The following is a 19,741-nucleotide window of genomic DNA, read 5'->3' on the forward strand; positions in this document are numbered from 1 at the left end:
TCAGTAGAGATGGGGTTTCACCTTGTTGGCCAGGCTGGTCTCGAACTCCTGACCTCAGGTGATCCACCCACCTCGACCTCCCAAAGTACTGCGATTACAGGCATGAGCCACTGCACCCAGTCAATATTTATTATTATTATTATTTTATTTTATTTATTTATTTTTGGGATGGAGTTTGCACTGTTGCCTGGACTGGAGTGCAATGGTACAATCTTGGCTTACTGCAACCTCCGCCTCCCGGATTCAAGCGATTCTTCTGCCTCAGCCTCCCAAGTAGCCGCGATTACAGGTGCCCGCCACCATGCCCAGCTAATTTTTTGTATTTTTAGTAGAAATAGGGTTGCACCATGTTGGCCAGGCTGGTCTCGAACTCCTGACTTCGTGATCCGCATACCTTGGCCTCCCAAAGTGCTGGGATTACAGGCATGAGCCACTGTGCCCAGCCAATATTGATTATTTTTATAACACTTGAATTTTTTTTCTTTTTTTTCTTTTTTTTTTTTTTCACAGAGTCTCACTATCTTGCCCAGGCTAGCCTCAAACCCTGGGCTCAAGCAGTCTTTCTGCCCTAGCCTCCTGAGTAGCTGGGACTACAGGTGCATGCTCCTGTGCCAGGCTTGACATTTTTTGAAACAAGGAACCTATATTACTCTTGTAATCACAAACAACAAATATAAATACAAACAAAAAATGAGCTTAATAGCTAAAATGTACATCTGGAAAGTAAATGGGTTTGAATATTTAAGAAAATTTAGAGAAAGATGAAGAATGACTTGCTGTACCAGAGAGGAATATACTACAGTATTGAAGCAGTCTAGTTCTGGTGCCGATGAATAAAACTAAATAGATTAGTCTGGCTTACTCTTGTCTAGGCCAATATACTCTTACTATTTACCACTTAGAAGCTTCAGCAGATACTATCTTTGCTTTAAAATTATTGCTGTTATGTCTTTACCTCTATTTAAATTATGTAAGGCTCCTCATTTCTCTTATCCATTTTGCTTCTGGAACTTTCTGCTGCATGTATTCAAAGAGTAAAGACACTAATTTGAGAAAAATAATTATCTTTTCTTTTTTTTTTTTTTTTTTTTTTTTGAGATGGAGTCTCGCTCTGTCGCCCAGACTGGAGTGTGGTGGTGGCGTAATCTCAGCTTACTGCAACCTCCACCTCCTGGGTTCAAGCGATTCTCCTGCCTCACCCTCCTGAGAAGCTGGGATTACAGGTGTGCACTACCACGCCTGGCTAATTTTTGTGTTTTTAGTAGAGACAGGGTTTCACCATGTTAGCCAGGCTGGTCTCTAACTCCTGACCTCATGATCTGCCCGCCTGGACCTCCCACAGTGCTGGCATTACAGGTATGAGCCACTGCGCCTGGCCAGCTATTGTTTTAAATATACACAGTAAGATCATGTTTTGTGATATAAATACAGAATAAAACTCTTAGTATTTCAAACCTTTTTGCAAGGAGTAGAAGAGCCAGCTCTAACTGGATTAAGCAAAAAGAGAGAGAGAATTTACTGGCTATTTTAACTGTAGAGTCCAGATAGTTTTAGCCACCTGCATGGCTGGATCAGGAACTCAAATAAAATTAAGAATTGGTTTCTCTCTGTCTTTCACTCTTTGGTAGGCTTTCTACTTTTGGTGACCGCCCTGCCCCAGACCCCCAGCACATTTCCCAGCAGTTTCTGGCTTACATTATTCTACCTTCTCTTTCCCAACGGATTTTTTTTTTTTTTTTTTTTTTTTTGAGACAGAGTCTCGCTTAGTCGCCCAGGCTGGAGTGCAGTGGTGCAATCTTGACTCACTGCAAGCCCCGCCTCCCTGATTCATGCCATTCTCCTGCCTCAGCCTCCCAAGTAGCTGGGACTACAGGTGCCCGCCACCACGCCCGGCTAATTTTTTTGTATTTTTAGTAGAGATGAGTTTTCACCGTGTTAGCTGGGATGGTCTCCATCTCCTGACCTCGTGATCCACCCACCTTGGCCTCCCAAAGTGCTGGGATTACAGTCGTGCGTCCGGCCCCCAACAATTCTTATAAAAGTCCTGGAATTGAATGTCATTGGCCTGATTTGGGTCACACGTCTGCCTCTGAATCAGTCATTGCAGACTTGGGGATAGAATATGTTAATGGCTACAATGGATCACGTGTTTTACTCTTGGAGCTGGAGCAGAGGGAGCCAGCTCCATGTGGATTGAGGGCAAAGGAATAATTGGCATCTTTTTTTTTTTTTTTTTCTTTGAGGCAGAGTCTCGCTCTGTCACCCAGGCAGGAGTGCAGTGGCGCGATCTCAGCTCGCTGCAAGCTCCGCCTCCCGGGTTCACGCCATTCTCCTGCCTCAGCCTCCTGAGTAGCTGGGACTACAGGCGCTTGCCACCACACCCGGCTAATTTTTTGTATTTTTAGTGGAGACGGGGTTTTACCATGTTAGCCAGGATGGTCTCAATCTCCTGACTTCGTGATCCGCCTGCCTGAGCCTCCCAAAGTGCTGGGATTACAGGCGTGAGCCACCACGCCCGGCCAAAACAGTGGCATCTTACAAAACTCTCTCTCATACAAAGATGGCTTCTTGAAGCCTTAACGAAGAACATGGGCACTTTGGAACTAGGAGGGGACCAATTCTTGCCTTTCCTCACACTAATTATAGTCTTGCTTGGTTTTTCCTCTTCCTAGAATGCATCACCAGAATATTCACATGGATCACCTTCTCATTTCTTTCAGGTTCTGTTCTAATGTCATCCCATCAGGCTTTCCTGACTTCCCTCTAAAATGGTACCACCCTCAGCCACTAAATGTCATTTTCTAACCCTGTAATTTGCTTTTTTCTCCATAGTGTGTGATATGTTGGTATATATTCTGTGTTCCTCCATGAGAACACAGAATATATGTTTTTTTGGTTTACTACCATATTCTAGGTACCATATTCTTGACATATAGTAGGCATTCAGATATTTATCTGTCAAACAAAGCAATATATGAATATTAGAAAAATGAAAGGAACAGAGATAAGTGACTCTTAAGTATGGAGGAACTTTTTTTGGGGAGAAGGAGGATGGTGGTTGATACTGAGGAGTTAGTAAAATATTCCTATTATATTGCTACTATTCTTTTCACTACAGGCTTCATATATTATATTTTATTATTACATTTTAGAATCCTTATTAGGTACACTATTAATTATTAGTTCAAGTGATTGATTTCATCCTGTTCATATGACTGAGAGCAACACTATTCAGTAGAAATACAATGCAAGCGGCTGGGCGTGGTGGGTCACACCTGTAATCCCAGCACTTTGGGAGGCTGAGGCGGGCAGATCATCAGGTCAGGAGTTCGAGACCAGCCTGACCAACATGGTGAAACCCCCCCTCCCCCACTGAAAATACAAAAAAATTAGCTGGGCATGGTGGTGGGTGCCTGTAATCCAGCTACTCAGGAGGCTGAGGCAGGAGAATCACTTGAACCTGGGAGGCAGAGGTTGCAATGAGCCGAGATTGCACCACTGTACTCCAGCCTGGGCAACAGAGCGAGACTCTGTTTCAAAAAAGAAAAAATAAAAGAAAGAAATATAATGCAAGCTACAAATTTGTGCCACATAGGTAAGTTAAAATTTTTCTAGTGGCCACAGAAAATAATGAAAAGAAACAAGCAAAATTAATTTTAATATTATATTTAACTCAAGATATCTAAAGTATCATTTCAACATACAGTCAATGTAAAAAAGTTTTGAGATATATCACATTTTTGTAACACATGTTTGAAATCAGGTATATATTTCATAATTTACATCACATCTGAATTCAGACTAGCACCAAAAATCACATGTGGCCAGTGGCTACTATATAAGATACCATCGTTTAGAGCATATATGCATCCATGTATTCATGTATTTGATAAATATAGACTAGTGCCAGAAACCATTCAAAAGGCTGGAATTCACAGGTGAAGAGGACAGATGGGCTCTCTGATTTCATGGAGTTTATGTTTTACAGGGAAGAGACAAAAAAATAAGTAAACAATTTCCAAAGAGGTAAGTAGAAAGGAGATTATTTATATGATGATTGATTTAAATAATATACCCAGAGTAAAGTGTACCAATCTTAAGTATGTATAGCTAGATGAATTTTTTTTTTTTAATATGACAACCACTCAGATCACAAGTCTCCTTCCTGTTCATTAGTAAACAGTTTGAAATTAGAGTTTTTAAAGGGGGGAAGGGATGGGAGGAGAATGTAATATCTTTTCTACTTTTGATAGATATGGACAGGAGGAAATTGTTTTCTGGACTACTGGGCTAGTGGTCAGAGCACTGTTTCCTTTTGGGAAGAAGGAAATTGAGCTTGGAGGCAAGTCTATCCTTTGCCTTTGATTCCCCCATTCTACTATGGTAATACATTTTTTTAAAAGGCTCTGCTGCCCTCTAGTATCTAAAATGAACTTAAAAAGGTAAATTAGTTCTAGAACTATACCTAATGAAGAGGTCTACTGTTTTAGTAAGGGTTTTGTCAGTGACACAGTTAACCACAACATTCCATTCTCTGAGTACACTGTAAGTTCTGCGATGGTTCGATGATATTTCTTAGCTCAATATAAATAATAGACTATTTGTGTGAATAGTTTTTTTGTAAGAGTTAATTTATACATTTCCTTTCAAATTGCAGTTTTAAAAATGGTACTAAGTGTAAAAAAAAGAACATAAATTGTAGGCCAAATGTTTTATGTATGAATGATAATTATCATTTTATCTTTGCAGATTTTGAAAGACATAGCCAATCGATTCCATATGATGAGTGGCTCCAAAATACATTTTGTGCCTGGCTGGGATTGTCATGGGTTGCCCATTGAAATAAAAGTATTATCAGAACTTGGTAGAGAAGCTCAGAATCTTTCAGCTATGGAAATTAGAGAGAAAGGTAAATAATCTCTGTTTCTGTTTTAAACTGATATTTGTAAACACTTAGGGTCCTTGGAAAAGTCAGAGTTTTACCAAGGAAACCTTTTGTTTTTGTTTGGTTTGGTTATAATGAGATCTATTGGAAATACCTTTCTGTCACAGAAAATTCAGATTTTATTTCATTGATTTTTGTAAGAACATACGTTTGGATATTGAAGGAAAGACTTTGTGAGCGTTTCTAATTGCATTCTCAGTTTCTTAATGTTCATATTTTGTAAAATTATTTTTTGGTATATTCTTTTTTTTACTTTCCTCAAGGGGGCTTGTGGACTTATTTCACGTATTAAGCTACAATTAAATTCTAAAATATATATATTTTACATTAATCTCTTATTTTGTCCTTTTTCTTCAGTTGACTGGGCCAAGGAGGACTCTCCTTTTATTATATGTTGTACTGTTGTACATTTGGATATAACTATGAAGATTTTTTTACTTCCTTGTGAAACCTATTATCATTGGCTTACATTTGATATTCTGATTAATTTTTTGTGTATAATGAAATGAAAATTATTATCTGACCTTTTCTTAAATTAAGAAACAATAAGGAATAATTTTTCCAGTTTATTTTTTCCAGTGAAGTGATTATATAAAGTCTGGAAAATACAGAAAACAGTAATAAAATTTTAACTTTTGCAATTTCAGTTAATTTTAGAATTTGTTGTAGGTATCTTCTGAACACTGTTGACCTTCAAATTATTTTTCTATTAAAACATTTTATAGGCTGAGTGCAGTGGCTCATGCCTGTAATCCTAGCACTTTGGGAGGCTGAAGCAGGTGGATCACCTGAGGTCAGGAGTTTGAGACCATCCTGGCCAACATGGCAAAACCCCGTCTCTACTGAAAATACCAAATAATTAGCCAGGCATGGTGGTGCACGCCTGTAGTCCCAGCTACTAGGGAGGCTGAGGCATGAGAATCGCTTGAACCTGGGTGGCAGAGGTTGCAGTGAGCTGAGATCGTATCACTGCACTCCAGCCTGGGCAACAGAGTGAGAGTCCATCTCAAAAATATTTTTTTTAGTATTCTAAACTGTCTACAGCATTTGCATTTAGAGAGATACATGCTAAACCATGTTTAAGAATTCAAATTCGTTGGTTTTTAAAAGCTTTTTTTCTGTTTTTTTTTTTTTTAGCTAGATCATTTGCTAAAGCAGCCATTGAGAAACAGAAATCAGCATTTATTCGTTGGGGAATAATGGCAGATTGGAATAATTGCTACTATACATTTGATGGAAAGTATGAAGCCAAACAGTTGAGAACTTTTTACCAAATGTATGATAAGGTAAAGAAGTATTTTTTCTCTTTGAGTAGGTTGAAGTATGTGTTACAAAATTCTACCTTTAACATCATATTTTTGTCTTTTATAGGGCTTGGTTTATCGATCTTACAAACCTGTGTTTTGGTCTCCCTCATCTAGGTATATATGAATTTTTTTGGTAATTAAAAGGGAGAAATTTGTGAGGCTTCGAAATATTTATGTTTAATGTTTTTAAACCTTAGGACTGCATTGGCTGAAGCAGAACTTGAGTATAATCCTGAGCATGTCAGTCGTTCAATATATGTAAAATTTCCTCTCTTGAAACCTTCTCCTAAATTGGCATCTCTTATAGGTAAGATTTATTCATAGCTTGAGTGTACTAAAGTTATAGAATTATCCCATTTGCTAACATATTTACAATTTTATCTTCACAGATGGTTCATCTCCTGTTAGTTTTTTGGTCTGGACCACACAACCTTGGACGATTCCAGCCAATGAAGCTGTTTGCTATATGCCTGAGTCAAAGTGGGTATATTATTGCATTTTTTTAATATACAAATAGAATCTATTCCATCATTAACATTATTTTGAATTTATTTTATCCTCTTTATTATTTTAAAATTTAATGAATTATAACTTAGTTATTAGGTTCATATAGATTTTATTAACCTTTAGGTGATTCTTTTTAAGACCTTATCTGGCTTTTTGGGAAAATGAAGTAGAAGTATAAGTTACAAAGTGTTTTGAAAAGAGTACAGTTTGATCTTGAAGTCAGTTTTTTCTTTTTTCTTTTTTTTTTTTTTGAGACCGAGTTTCGCCTTTTGTTGCCCAGGCTGGAGTGCAGTGGCGTGATCTTGGATCACCACAACCTCTGCCTCCCGGTTCAAGCAATTCTCCTGCCTCAGCCTCCCAAGTAGCTGGGATTATGAGATTACAGGCATGCACCACCACGCCCGGCTAATTTTGTATTTTCAGTAGAGACGAGGTTTCTCTATGTTGGTGAGGCTGGTCGCAAACTCCCAGCCTCAGGTGATCCGCCCGCCTCAGCCTCCCAAAGTGCTGGGATTATAGGCGTGAGCCACTGTGCCCAGCCTGAAGTCAGTTTTTTCTAAAATGATATTTAAAAATTAAAATGATATCTGTGGCTTTTCTTGTTTCATTAGTAGTAATTCTCTCCTAAAATTTTATGTTAGGTATGCTGTTGTGAAATGTTCTAAGTCTGGAGACCTCTACGTACTGGCTGCGGATAAAGTAGAATCTGTTGCTTCTACTTTGGAAACAGCATTTGAGACTATTTCAACATTTTCAGGTGAAGATTTTTAGATATCTGACAACATAGTCATCAAAGTATTGGACTGACTTGAATTTACTACTTTGCTCAACTGCCTATTGTGAATTGAAACAGATAAGGCCTCTACCTTTCTAGAATACATTTTACATTATTTACACTAAAGGAGAATATACATTAAGCATGATAGGAGTACAGCAAAATATGAATATTGATAAATGTACAACAGATAAAACAAGTTTCTGGCAATATCCAATAGTTACCTGGTAAAATTTTATGCAAAATTAATTTTTGTAATTGTTTTTATCTGTTTTAATAAAAGTAGCAAGACAGGAAATGAATGTGCTTATTTTTCGATATATAATTTTAATAAAGAATTGAATAAATTCTGAAAATTATTCGGAAAGCAGTTCTTCTATCAAAGGAATTTTATTTTATTTTATTTTTTAAAGAGACAAGGTCTCAGGCTGCTGCCCAAGGTGGAATGCAGTGGCCCAGTCATCTCATTGCAGCCTCAAACTCCCAGGCTCAAGGAATCCTCCTGCCCTGACCATCCAAGTAGCTGGGACTACAGGCACATGCCACCGCACTCGGCTAATTTTGAAAAAATATTTTACAGAGGTGAATTCTTGTTGTGTAGCCCAGGCTGGTCTGGAATTCCTGGACTCTGGTGATCTGCCTGCCTTGGCCTGCCAAAGTGCTGGGATTAAAGGCGTGAGCCACTCTGCCTAGCCCAAAATAATTCTTGGTGAGCTATAATTTAGGACTTTTGAGGTAGTCACTGCTTTTGAAATATAATTATGGAAGTCTAGGGAAGTTTAAAATGAGCTTTTTGTTGTTGTTTTTGTTTTGTTTTGTTTTGAGAGGTGGTCTTGCTCTGTTGCCCAGGCTGGAGTGCAGTGGTACCATCTTGGCTCACTACAGCCTCTGGGTCCTAGGCTCAAGTGATCTTCCTGCCTCAGCCTCTTGAGTAGCTGGAACTACAAGTGCATGCCACCGTGCTGGGCTAATTTTTAATTTTTTTTGGTAGAGATGAGGTCTTGCTACATTGCCCAGGCTGGTCTTGAACTCCTGGCCTCAAGTGATCCTCCTGCCTTGGTCTTCCAAAATGCTGGGATTATGGGCATGAGCCACTGTGCCTGGCCTAAAATTTTATTTTATTTTATTTTTTTAAAGAGATGAGGTCTCACTGTGTTGCCCAGGCAGGTCTTGAACTCCTGAGCTCAAGTGTTCATCCTGCCTCTGCCTCCCGAAGTGCTAGGATTAGGGACGTGAGCCACCGTGCCTAGCCTAAAATTATCTTTGATCCTTAGGTATGACATATCTTTTAATTTCTTGCTAAAAAATCAATCACATTAATAAAGATACAAAAGCTGCCTAGAAAGGCAGCTAAATAGGAAAGCCCTCTAAATTAATCAGTTCAGATACAAGCCAATGAGAAGTTTAAAAACAACCTTAACAAAAATAAAAAGATTTTTATGTCAGAGGCAGGAAAGGGGCTTAAGAATTTTTAAGACCATTTGGTCCTCTTTGGTGCAATAGGATAATAAAAATACAAACCAAAATAATAATTTACTTCACACCCTCTCTCACTGTGTTGCCCAGCCTTGTTTCAAACTGCTGGCCTCAAGCAATCTTCCCATCTCAGCCTCCCAAAGTGTTGCAATTACAGACATGAGCTACTGCACCCAGCCCCCTGCCCTTTTATAAATGCAGAGGATATTAAAGACTTCATTGTCAAGTTATATGTTATCATAGAAACTAAAAATCACAAGATTTTTGAAAATGTTAAAGTCAAATTTAAAGATCTTTTGTCTAGATAGCATAATTGTTTCAAATTCTTATTATCAGATAATTATTGAGTTGCTATTTGAGTCACCATATTGTGGAGGAGTATGTATATTTCTTATCCTTGTCAAAATAAGCTGGTGTCACGTAGCTTACTACTTATTAAAGTAATAGGAATGTTGAAGAGCTAAAAATGAAGTGATTTGTATGGGGTAGGTTTTCTTTCCAGAAAAAAAATGAATTATTTCTTATTAATTACTTAGAGATCTTTTTGGGAGGGTGGTGAGGGAGAGTATTAAGTGGTGGATACAGTAAGTATCAAAATACTTAAACTACATTAACTCTGTTTATTCTCACAGCAACCCTCTGAGGTGGGAACCATAATTATCTCCATTTTGTAGATTCCAGAAGGTCACAGAACAAGTTAAAAGGGAAGCTGGGATTTAAGCCTAGCCAGTATTATTCTAGATTCTGTACATTTAACCTGGTATTCTATTGCTAAGCTTAAGGAAATAGACTTGCCGTATAAAATGATTCTTAATAATGGTTTTCTTTCCCTACAGGTGTAGATTTGGAAAACGGTACTTGTAGTCATCCATTAATTCCTGATAAAGCCTCTCCTCTTTTACCTGCAAATCATGTGACCATGGCAAAAGGAACAGGATTGGTTCACACAGCCCCAGCTCATGGTATGGAAGATTACGGTGTAGCGTCTCAGCACAACCTGCCCATGGTACTGTTCCTCTTTTTTCATTTTTAATTATTCATCTTAATAAAAGGAAATGATAAATTCTAACCAACATCTTTATTTTTTTTAAATGATGACTTTTTTCATCATAGTTGTGAAATGCTTAGCTTTGTGTAGTACTCTAAAGTTTCATTAATTCATACTAATTGAAAAAGATTTCCCAGAATTAGGAGAAAATTATCACATTAGAATTGAAGAATATATATCATGTCGCACTTTTAAAATACTTTCATTCTAGTATTAAGTCACATAGACAGATTACTTTTACTCCCTGAAAAAGCCTGTTTGTTTGTTTTAGCTAAACAGTCCTCTCTCTATTTACTTTACATACTTCAGTTACTTAGCAAGTATTTCCATTTAGTTAAAATGTGAGTCTGAAAGGGAACAACTGTGTACATAGGCATAGATTTGGAAACAATAGAGACCACTCAAAGATGTTTTAATATATTTTGTTACTTTTATTATTAAAGTTTTATGTATATGCTTCAATAACACATTATGGCTTTGGTGATTTAAATGTATAAAATTCACAAATTCCTATTTCTTTTTCTTTTTTTTTTTTTTTTTTTTTTTTTGAGTTGGAGTCTTGCTCTGTTGCCCAAGCTAGAGTGCAGTGGTATGATCTTGGCTCACTGCAACCTCTACCTCCAGGGTTCAAGCGATTCTCCTGCCTCAGCGTACCGAGTAGCTGGGACTACAGGTGCACACCACCACGCCTGGCTAATTTTTGTATTTTTAGTGGAAATGGGGTTTCACCATGTTGGCCAGGATTGTCTCGATCTCCTGACCTCAAGCAATCTGCCCACCTCAACCTTCCAAAGTGCTGGGATTACAGGCCTGAGCACCACGCCTGGCCAAGTACTAGAATTTCAGTGTAGAAAAAGACTAGGCTATACTGAGATGTTTTATAGCTATTGTTTTGCCAGATAGTGTCATAAGAGAAAATGTCTTGATTTTAATTGTTCAAAATGATACTTTATAGGATTGTTTAGTGGATGAAGATGGAGTTTTCACAGATGTTGCAGGTCCTGAACTTCAAAACAAGGCTGTCCTTGAAGAGGGAACTGATGTGGGTGAGCATCATATCTGTTGATATCATACATATTTTCTGAAAAGTAGCTAGCAGTAACCTTTGCTACCTGTTTTCCCTTCTTATACTTTAACAGAAACAAAAAAATAAATTATGTCTTGTTTTGCCACATGTTTTAAAATGGAGTTTGTGACTTTTTCATCTTTTGCTTTGAAGCTGCTTTATTTAAGCAAGTCAGGGCAGTCAACAGGGAGTGAAGTTGTTTTAGGGCTCCGGAGATAATAATCAGTAGTATTACTTTTGTGGAAGGATAAAATCAAGATCAGGGCTGGATGTTGACTGTAAATTACACATTCCCCACTCACTTTTTAACCCTTGTAAATAACTGACCTATATGGCATGGTTTATGTATTAGAATCTTGGGAATCCTCCAGCCTTGAATTGTCTTTCTGTCTTTCTTTACAGATTCAGAGACCAGGTGCTATGAAAACCTTTCTTTGCCTACCCTAAGACTAAGACTAATTAGACCTGATATATTACTTTTCTAGGGCTACTGTAAAAAGTCACCATAAACTTGGTGGTTTAAAACAACAGAAATTTATTCTCTCGAGTTCTGGGAGCTAGAAGTCTAAACTCATGGTACTGGCAGGACCATGTTTTCCTGAAGGTTCTATGGGAGAATCTTTACTTGCCTCTTTCTAGCTTTTGGTGGCTCCTGGAAATCCTTGGCATTCCTTGGTTTATAACTGAATTACTCCACTCTCTGCCTCTCTTGTCACATGGCCTTCTTTAGATCTTAACTCGTTTTTTTCAAGACAGAGTCTCACTTCCTCACCCAAGGTGGCATGCTCTCAGCTCACTGCCACCTCTGTGTCCTGGGTTCAAGTGATTCTCGTGCCTTAGCCTCCTGGGCAGATGGGATTACAGGCACACACCACCACACCCAGTTAATTTTTTTTTTTTTTGAGACACAGTCTCATTCTGTTGCCCAGGCTGTAGTGTAGTGGTGTAATCTCAGCTCACTGCAGCCTCTGCCACCTGGGTTCAAGCAATTCTCTTGCCTCACCCGCCCAAGTAGCTGGGATTACAGACACACACCACCACTCCTGGCTAACTTTTGTATTTTTAGTAGAGATGGAGTTTCACCATGTTAGCCAAGCTGGTCTTGAACTCCTGACCTCAGGTGATCTGCCCGCCTTGGCCTCCCAGAGTACTGGGATTACAGGCGTGAGCCCCCACCATGTCAGGCCATAATTTTATTTTTACTTTTTATTTATTTTTTTTTTTTTGAGACTGAGTCTCGCTCTGTTGCCCAGGCTGGAGTGCAGTGGCATGATTTCGGCTCACTGCAAGCTCCGCCTCCTGGGTTCATGCCATTCTCCTGCCTCAGCCTCCCAAGTAGCTGGGACTACAGGTGCCTGCCACCACGCCTGGCTAATTTTTTGTATTTTTAGTAGAGAGGGGGTTTCACCGTGTTAGCCAGGATGGTCTTGATCTCCTGACCTCGTGAGCCACCTGCCTCAGCCTCCCAAAGTGCTGGGATTACAGGCGTGAACCACTGCGCCCAGCCTATTTTTTATTTTTAATAGGGACAGGGTTTCACCATGTTGACCAGGCTGGTCTTGAACTCCTGGCTTTAAGTGATCCACCTGCCTAGGCCTCCCAAAGTGTTGGGATTGCAGATGTGAGCCACCACACCTGGCCACCTTCTTTAGGTCTTATATGTCTCTCTGTGAATCCTCTCTCTTCTCTCTTTTTTTTTTTATTGGAGGGACTGGTTCTTTATTTCAGAAAGACACTTGTCAATATTCATTATCAAAACAGGTGGACTATTGATTTCTGTTTCTCCCAATGGGCCCCAAAGAGACTACATCAAAGGACAGTACGTTTTAAGCTAGTAAGCTGCAGGATGTACACCTGACAGACTTTACAGAAACCTTACCAGAAAGTGGGGATTGGGTAGGGAAAGAAACTTTAAAAGATCAGCACACTGCTAGCCCGGCCGGGAGTGGTGGCTCAGGCCTGTAATCCCAGCGCTTTGGGAGGCCGAAGCGGATGGATCACAAGGTCAGGAGAGGAGTTTGAGACCAGCCTGGCCAACATGGGGAAACACTATCTCTACTAAAAATACAAAAAATTAGCCAGGTGTGGTGGTAGGGGCCTGTAATCCCAGCTACTCGGGAGGGTGAGGCAGGAGAATCACTTGAACCCGGGAGGCAGAGGTTGCAGTGAGCCAAGACCGCACCATTGCACTCCAGCCTGGGCAATAGAGCGAGACTCCATCTCAAAAAACAAAAACAAAAACAAAAAAACTGCCAGCCCATGGACTGTAAATGGCTGTCACAGTCAAATTGGGTGCCACAAAACCAAAGAAGCAAAGTTTCAAAATAATACAAAAATTTAAAAAAAGTTTTGTACATAAGCTGTTCAGGATTTCTCTAGCATTGACTGATACCAAGCACAATGAGATGGCACTTTTAGAGAGAGCAGCTTCAAACCCGGAAAAGGGTAATGAGATGAGTTTCACATGGCTGAATCAGTGGCAAAAACATAATCTTTCTGTCCTTTTCTAAGAACACCAGTGCTCCCTAATGCAGTGTGACCTCATTTAAACTTGATTACATCTTCAGAGGCCTGATTTCCAAGTAAGGTCACATTCACTAGTGCTGGGGATTAGATCTTGGGGACACAGTTCAACCCACTGCACCTGGTTTCTTCCAGATTACTGGAGACCATTTTAAGGTTCATGGCATGAAAGATTATGGCTCTAAACTTCAAATCTAGAATTCTAGATATAATCTGTTCATCTTTTCTTTGACGTGAAAAGAGGTGAAAGTGGCATAATTTGGAGTCTAATTAATATTTTATAGTCCCTGCTTTTTTTTCCGGGAGAATCCCAGAGCATGCCTTTGATACCTGGAAGTTGACTACTCTTTTTTATTTATTTATTTATTTTTTGTGAGACAGGGTCTTGCTTTGTTGCCCAGGCTGGAGTGCAGTGGCACAGTCTTGGTTCGCTGCAGCCTCTGCCTCCTAGGTTCAAATGATTCTCCAACCTCAGCCTCCCAAGTAGCTGGAATTACAGGCGTGCGCCATAACACCCCGCTAATTTTTTTGTATTTTTAATAGAGATGGGGTTTCACCATGCAGGCCAGGCTGGTCTTCAACTCCTGACCTCAAGTGATCCTCTCGTCTCTGCCTCCCAAATTGTTGGGATTACAGGTGTGAGCCACCACACCCAACCAAGGTGACTACTCTTTTTTTTTTTTGAGACAGAGTCTTGCTCTGTCACCTAGGCTGGAGTGCTGTAGCGCAATCTCAGCTCACTGCAACCTCTGCCTCCCAGGTTCAAGCAATTCTTCTGCCTCAGTCTCCTGAGTAGCTGGGATTACAGGCACACGCCACCACACCTGGCTAATTTTTGTATTTTTAGTAGAGACAAGATTTTACCATGTTGGTCAGGCAGGTCTTGAACTCCTGACCTCGTGATCTGCCTGCCTCGGCCTCCGAAAGTGCTGGGATTACAGATGTGAGCCACTGCAGCCGGCAGGTTGACTACTGTATTGCCACCTGTTGCCGCAGATTTAGTACTTGCTGGAAGTTTAGAGCATTTTTAGCATTTTCACAGTACTTTTTATGTCTAATATAATTTGTTTTTTTTTTTTTTTTAAAGTTATAAAGATGCTTCAGACTGCAAAGAATTTGTTGAAAGAAGAAAAATTGGTGCACAGCTATCCCTATGACTGGAGGACCAAGAAACCCGTCGTTATTCGTGCCAGCAAGCAGTGGTTTATAAACATCACAGATATTAAGATTGCAGCCAAGGTATAAAAAGCATCCTGTTATAAGGGGTTGGGCATATGATTCCCTCAGTATAAAGGGTATGCATGTGAGGTTGACGTGGGGTTTCGGGAGTTATAGGGATTGCTGCTATTATGGTTTAGTTTCATAAAATTGTAGAATTTTAGATCTGGAAGGACCTCGGACTTTCATTTTTTCATTATACATGTGTGGGAAATGAGGCATAAAGAGGTTAGGTGATTTGTCCAAATCACACAGTTACTAGATAGACTTTCTTGCCCAGTGTAGTCAAAGTTGCATAGAATTTGGCAGAACTGTGTTACCTAGTTTAACCTGCGATAGCCTCTGTTTCCTCATCTATATAAAGTGATAATAATGCTTATCTCATGGAATAAGGAAATACAAGTTTCCAGAATATGGTCTGAAATATAATAAGCAGTCAGTAAAACTTTTTTAAACGCTTTGCTTCCTTAAGATTGAAATTGCAATCAATTAAAACAGTTATTATTCTAGTTACAAAGAAAGCATATTAAAAAGAAAAACTAATAATATGAAAAATATACAAAGTTATTGCTTTGAGGTAACAAATACTTATAACTGGTATTCTAAATACTTAATATATATTTGAGCCCTTTCATTTAATATGTATCTTTCTATGTGGGCATATGTATATATATGTGTGTGTGTGTGTAAACATTTCTCACAACTTGAATCTATTTAATGAAAGAGCTTAAATATATATGTGTTAACCAGGTTCAATATATAGGTGTTTTGCTTTACAGTTTGAAAGATACTACTGTATTTAGCTGGTTCATTTATTGACCTGGCAATCTGGGGTCCTTGCCAAAGCTTTTTATAGCAGTTTATACTTACTAGTGTAATGTGGACAACTGTAATATATAGTGTGTTTTGTTTTTTTCTTCCTTATTTGCCAATGCTAAAATTTGTAAATTGCAGCTCTGCACCAATTTTTGGTTGTAGAACGTCTAAGTCTGACGCAATATATTTAAGCCAAGTTTATTTATTTATTTTTTTACTTTTTGTAAAGTTAAAAATTGTTCTTTGCAGAAGTAGTGAGAATAGGATAATGTATTGTCATATTCCCATCACTCAGTGTCAACAATAATCAACTTTTGTTAATTTTGTTTTTATCTACACCCCTCCGACCACCCACTTTTTACCCTTTAACAATTGGATTATTTTGAAGCAAACTCCAGGCATTATTTCTTCCATATTATATATTGTCCCAGCAATATTTTAGCACATATATTTGAAAGATAAACTCTTTTTTTTTTTCCTTTGAAACAGGGTCTTGCTCTGTCACACAGGTTGGAGTGCAGTGGTGTGATCTCAGCTCACTGCAACCTCTACCTCCTGAACTCAATCGATCCTCCCACCTCAGCCACCTCAGCCTCCTGAGTAGCTGGGACTACAGGCCTGTGCCACCATGCCTGGGTAATTTTTGTATTTTTGTATTTTTTCTTTTTCTTTCTTTTTTTTTTTTTTTTTTTTTTTTTGTGAGACAGAGTCTCACTCTGTCGCCTAGGCTGGAGTGCAGTGGCATGATCTTGACTCACTGCAAGCTCTGCCTCCTGGGTTCACGCCATTCTCCAGCCTCAGCCTCCTGAGTAGCTGGGACTACAGGTGCATGCCACCACGCCCGGCTAATTTTTTGTATTTTTAGTAGAGAGGGGGTTTCACCGTGTTAGCCAGGATGGTCTTGATCTCCTGACCTCGTGAACCACCCACCTCGGCCTCCCAAAGTACTGGGATTACAGGCATGAACCACGACGCCCGGCCATTTTTGTATTTTTTCTAGAGATAGGATTTTGTCAAGTTGCCCGAGTTGTTCTCGAACTCCTAAGCTCAAGCAGTCCACCTGCTTCAGCCTCCCAGAGTGCTGGGATTACAGGCATGAGCCAAAGATAAACTCTGTATTTATTTATTTTTTTGAGATGGAGTTTCACTCTTGTTGCCCAGGCTGGAATGCAATGGCGCCATCTTGGCTCACAGCAGCCCCCACTTCCTGGGTTCAAGTTATTCTCGTGCGTCAGCCTCCTGAGTAGCTGGGATTACAGGCATGCACAGCTATGCCTGGCTAATTTTATATTTTTATTAGAGATAGAGTTTCTCCATGTTGGTCAGGCTGGTCTCAAACTCCTGACCTCAGGTGATCTGCCCACCTCAGCATCCCAAAGTGCTGGGATTACAGGTGTGAGCCACTATGCCTGGCCAGACTCTTTAAAGCATAATTCCCATGCCCATTATCACTACCTTTAAAAAGTAATATTTATTCCTTAGCAAAATCAAATATCTAGTCAATATTCACATTTCTTAGACTTTTAAACCAAGTATAGCATTAATCAAATTGATTTGTAGAGATTCTGTCATTCTGCCAATAGGTGGTGCTACAGAGAGCTTTGGGGGAGGGAACTTCTGGTAGTTATGGTGAGTGAGGAAACCATTTAAACCTTCTCTGAAAATGTAAAAATGATTTTATTAATGGATAGAAAGATTTTTTAAAATGAGGTTAGCATTTTGACCTTTTTGGAGACTGTTAAACATTTTTGCTGTACAATTAATCTTTTGCTAATTGACAAATTAAATTAAATGGTAGTAGTTTTCAACTTTATTGTGGAAGTGGAGGAAGGGAGCTTTCTTGAGAGGAAATAACTGTTATCCATTTGTTGACAGAGAGAGAGATATATATTTATTTATTTTAGAGACAGGCTCTTGCTCTGTTGCCCAGGCTGGAGTGTAGTGCCATGCTCCTTGCCCACTGCAACCTTGAACTCTTGGGCTCAAGTGATCCTCCCACCTCAGCCTCCCAAAATGCTGGGATTACAGGTTTGAGCCACATGCTTGGGCTTATTTTGAGAAAGTGTTTTCCATAGTGTAAACTATATTATGTAAAATTAGGTATATTACAATCTTTTTTTGGCAGCCTATGATAGTAATTTATTTCTTAAGCATTCTAAAAAATGGTGGAAATCAAGTTTGAATTGATTTTAACTATAGTTTTGTGAAGAATAATAGTTCTATGAAAGCTTTTATTACCAGTTTTGATCTAGGGTTGGTGTAAATTAGAAATTGGTACGAAATCTTTTGTAACATTGTTAAAAAATACAACAATGCTCCTGATATTATCACTGCTTCTGATATTATTTACTAAGTTCTTCGTGGCTCCATTTTTACTTTGGCTTATTTGCTCTGAAATCTTTTAGTTTTTTAGTTGTTTTTTTGAGGGGAGGGTAAGGGAGGCATGTGAATGGCTACAAACATCCAAAAGAAAGAAATGCATTTGGAAAATTGATTGTTCTAGAATACTTGTTCTACTTTCTCTCACAAGACTTGATTTATGAATTAATTGCAGGAATTGTTAAAAAAGGTGAAATTTATTCCTGGATCAGCACTGAATGGCATGGTTGAAATGATGGACAGGCGGCCATATTGGTGTATATCAAGGCAACGAGTTTGGGGTGTTCCAATTCCTGTGTTTCATCATAAGACAAAGGATGAATACTTGATCAACAGGTAGAATGCTTTCTGAAATTTTTTAGTGTTTTAAAGTGAATTATTTTTTCTTCAAAAATCGAAAAATAATGTGGACAAGATTGAGAACTGTTTATATATGTTAAATAAAATATGCTAAAATAGTCTTTTGGGGAACTAAAATATAAACTCAGAAAGATTCTATCATACAGTTAAAATATTAAAAACTAGATTTTCTTAAATATTGATACTTAGAAGTAAAGGCTCTGATTTTTTTTTTTTCTGTGAGAATTTATTGGGCTGTATTAAGGTATCGTGGATCCAAAGATGGACAATGTTTAGCAGGGGAGCCTGAAATGTAATTTTTCTTCAGGAATGAAGAGAATCACTCTCATATTCTGAATCTGCTTTCCTTTTAAGTGGAAATAGGATTATGTAATTATGTAGATACTTAAAATTTAAGAAATTATAATATAGTTAAATGCACATGATTACACTGATCATTATATTCCCAGTTCTTCTTTCTTTCTTTTTTTTTTTTTTTTTTTTAATTTGGAAAGATAATAGATGGACATAATGAACAATGCATAGTAGAAAAGCTTGTATACTGAAAAGTAAGCTTTTTCCTACTCCAGGTACCCAGAACCTTTTCTTGAGGCAGTCATTGTTTACAGTTATTTCTGAATCTTTCCAGAAAAAAATGAATTCTTCTGTCAGCATATACATATGTTTATACAAAAGGGAGTATCTCTATCTTCTGCTCTGTGCCTAGATTTTTTTCACTTTATGTGTTATAGTTTATTCCAAATCACTACACATAGATCTGCCTCGTTCTTAAACTTTATTAAGGCATACTTTACATACTGTAAAATGTGCCCATGACTGGGCACAGTGGCTTATGCCTGTAATCCCAGCAGTTTGGGAGGCCAAGGCGGGTAGGTCATGAGGTCAGGAGTTCAAGACCAGCCTGGCCAAGATGGTGAAACCCCGTCTCTACTGAAAATACAAAAATTAGCCAGGTGTGGTGGCGGGCACTTGTAATCTCAGGTACTCGGGAGGGTCAGGTAGAGAACTGCTTGAACCTGGGAGGCGGAGGTTGCAAGTGAACCAAGATCACGCCACTGGACTCCAGCCTGGGTGACAGAGCGAGACTCCGTCTCAAAAAAAATAAGAAATAAAAAAATTTATTATAAGTGATTTATACTAAATTTATTCACTTTAGCAGCCACTATCACAATTGTGTCTTAGAATAATTCTTTTATCCTGAAGAGTTCCCTTTTGTGCTTTTTGAAAGAGAAGTTGCTTGGAAATCTATGAGCTTTGGAGAATGGCAACTGAATTTGAACCCAGGCTTTGCCATTCACTGTGTGTCAGACTCTGAGGAATT

General features: G+C 38.7%; 1 protein-coding gene across 1 annotated transcript in view; it reads left to right on the forward strand.

Annotated features, from left to right (window-relative positions):
• IARS2 (isoleucyl-tRNA synthetase 2, mitochondrial) overlaps positions 1-19,741 on the forward strand; it is a 73,253-nt gene that overhangs the window by 19,448 nt on the left and 34,064 nt on the right. Inside the window, exons 3-12 of the mRNA XM_010368079.2 lie at positions 4,750-4,909; positions 6,083-6,231; positions 6,317-6,366; positions 6,450-6,559; positions 6,642-6,732; positions 7,401-7,516; positions 9,847-10,016; positions 11,014-11,104; positions 14,735-14,886; positions 18,236-18,396. Of these exons, the coding sequence (XP_010366381.1) occupies positions 4,750-4,909; positions 6,083-6,231; positions 6,317-6,366; positions 6,450-6,559; positions 6,642-6,732; positions 7,401-7,516; positions 9,847-10,016; positions 11,014-11,104; positions 14,735-14,886; positions 18,236-18,396 (1,250 nt within the window). The remainder of the gene's footprint in view (positions 1-4,749; positions 4,910-6,082; positions 6,232-6,316; positions 6,367-6,449; positions 6,560-6,641; positions 6,733-7,400; positions 7,517-9,846; positions 10,017-11,013; positions 11,105-14,734; positions 14,887-18,235; positions 18,397-19,741) is intronic.

Source organism: Rhinopithecus roxellana, chromosome 8 (genome assembly GCF_007565055.1).
Source record: "Rhinopithecus roxellana isolate Shanxi Qingling chromosome 8, ASM756505v1, whole genome shotgun sequence".
Taxonomy (NCBI): Eukaryota; Metazoa; Chordata; class Mammalia; order Primates; family Cercopithecidae; genus Rhinopithecus; species Rhinopithecus roxellana.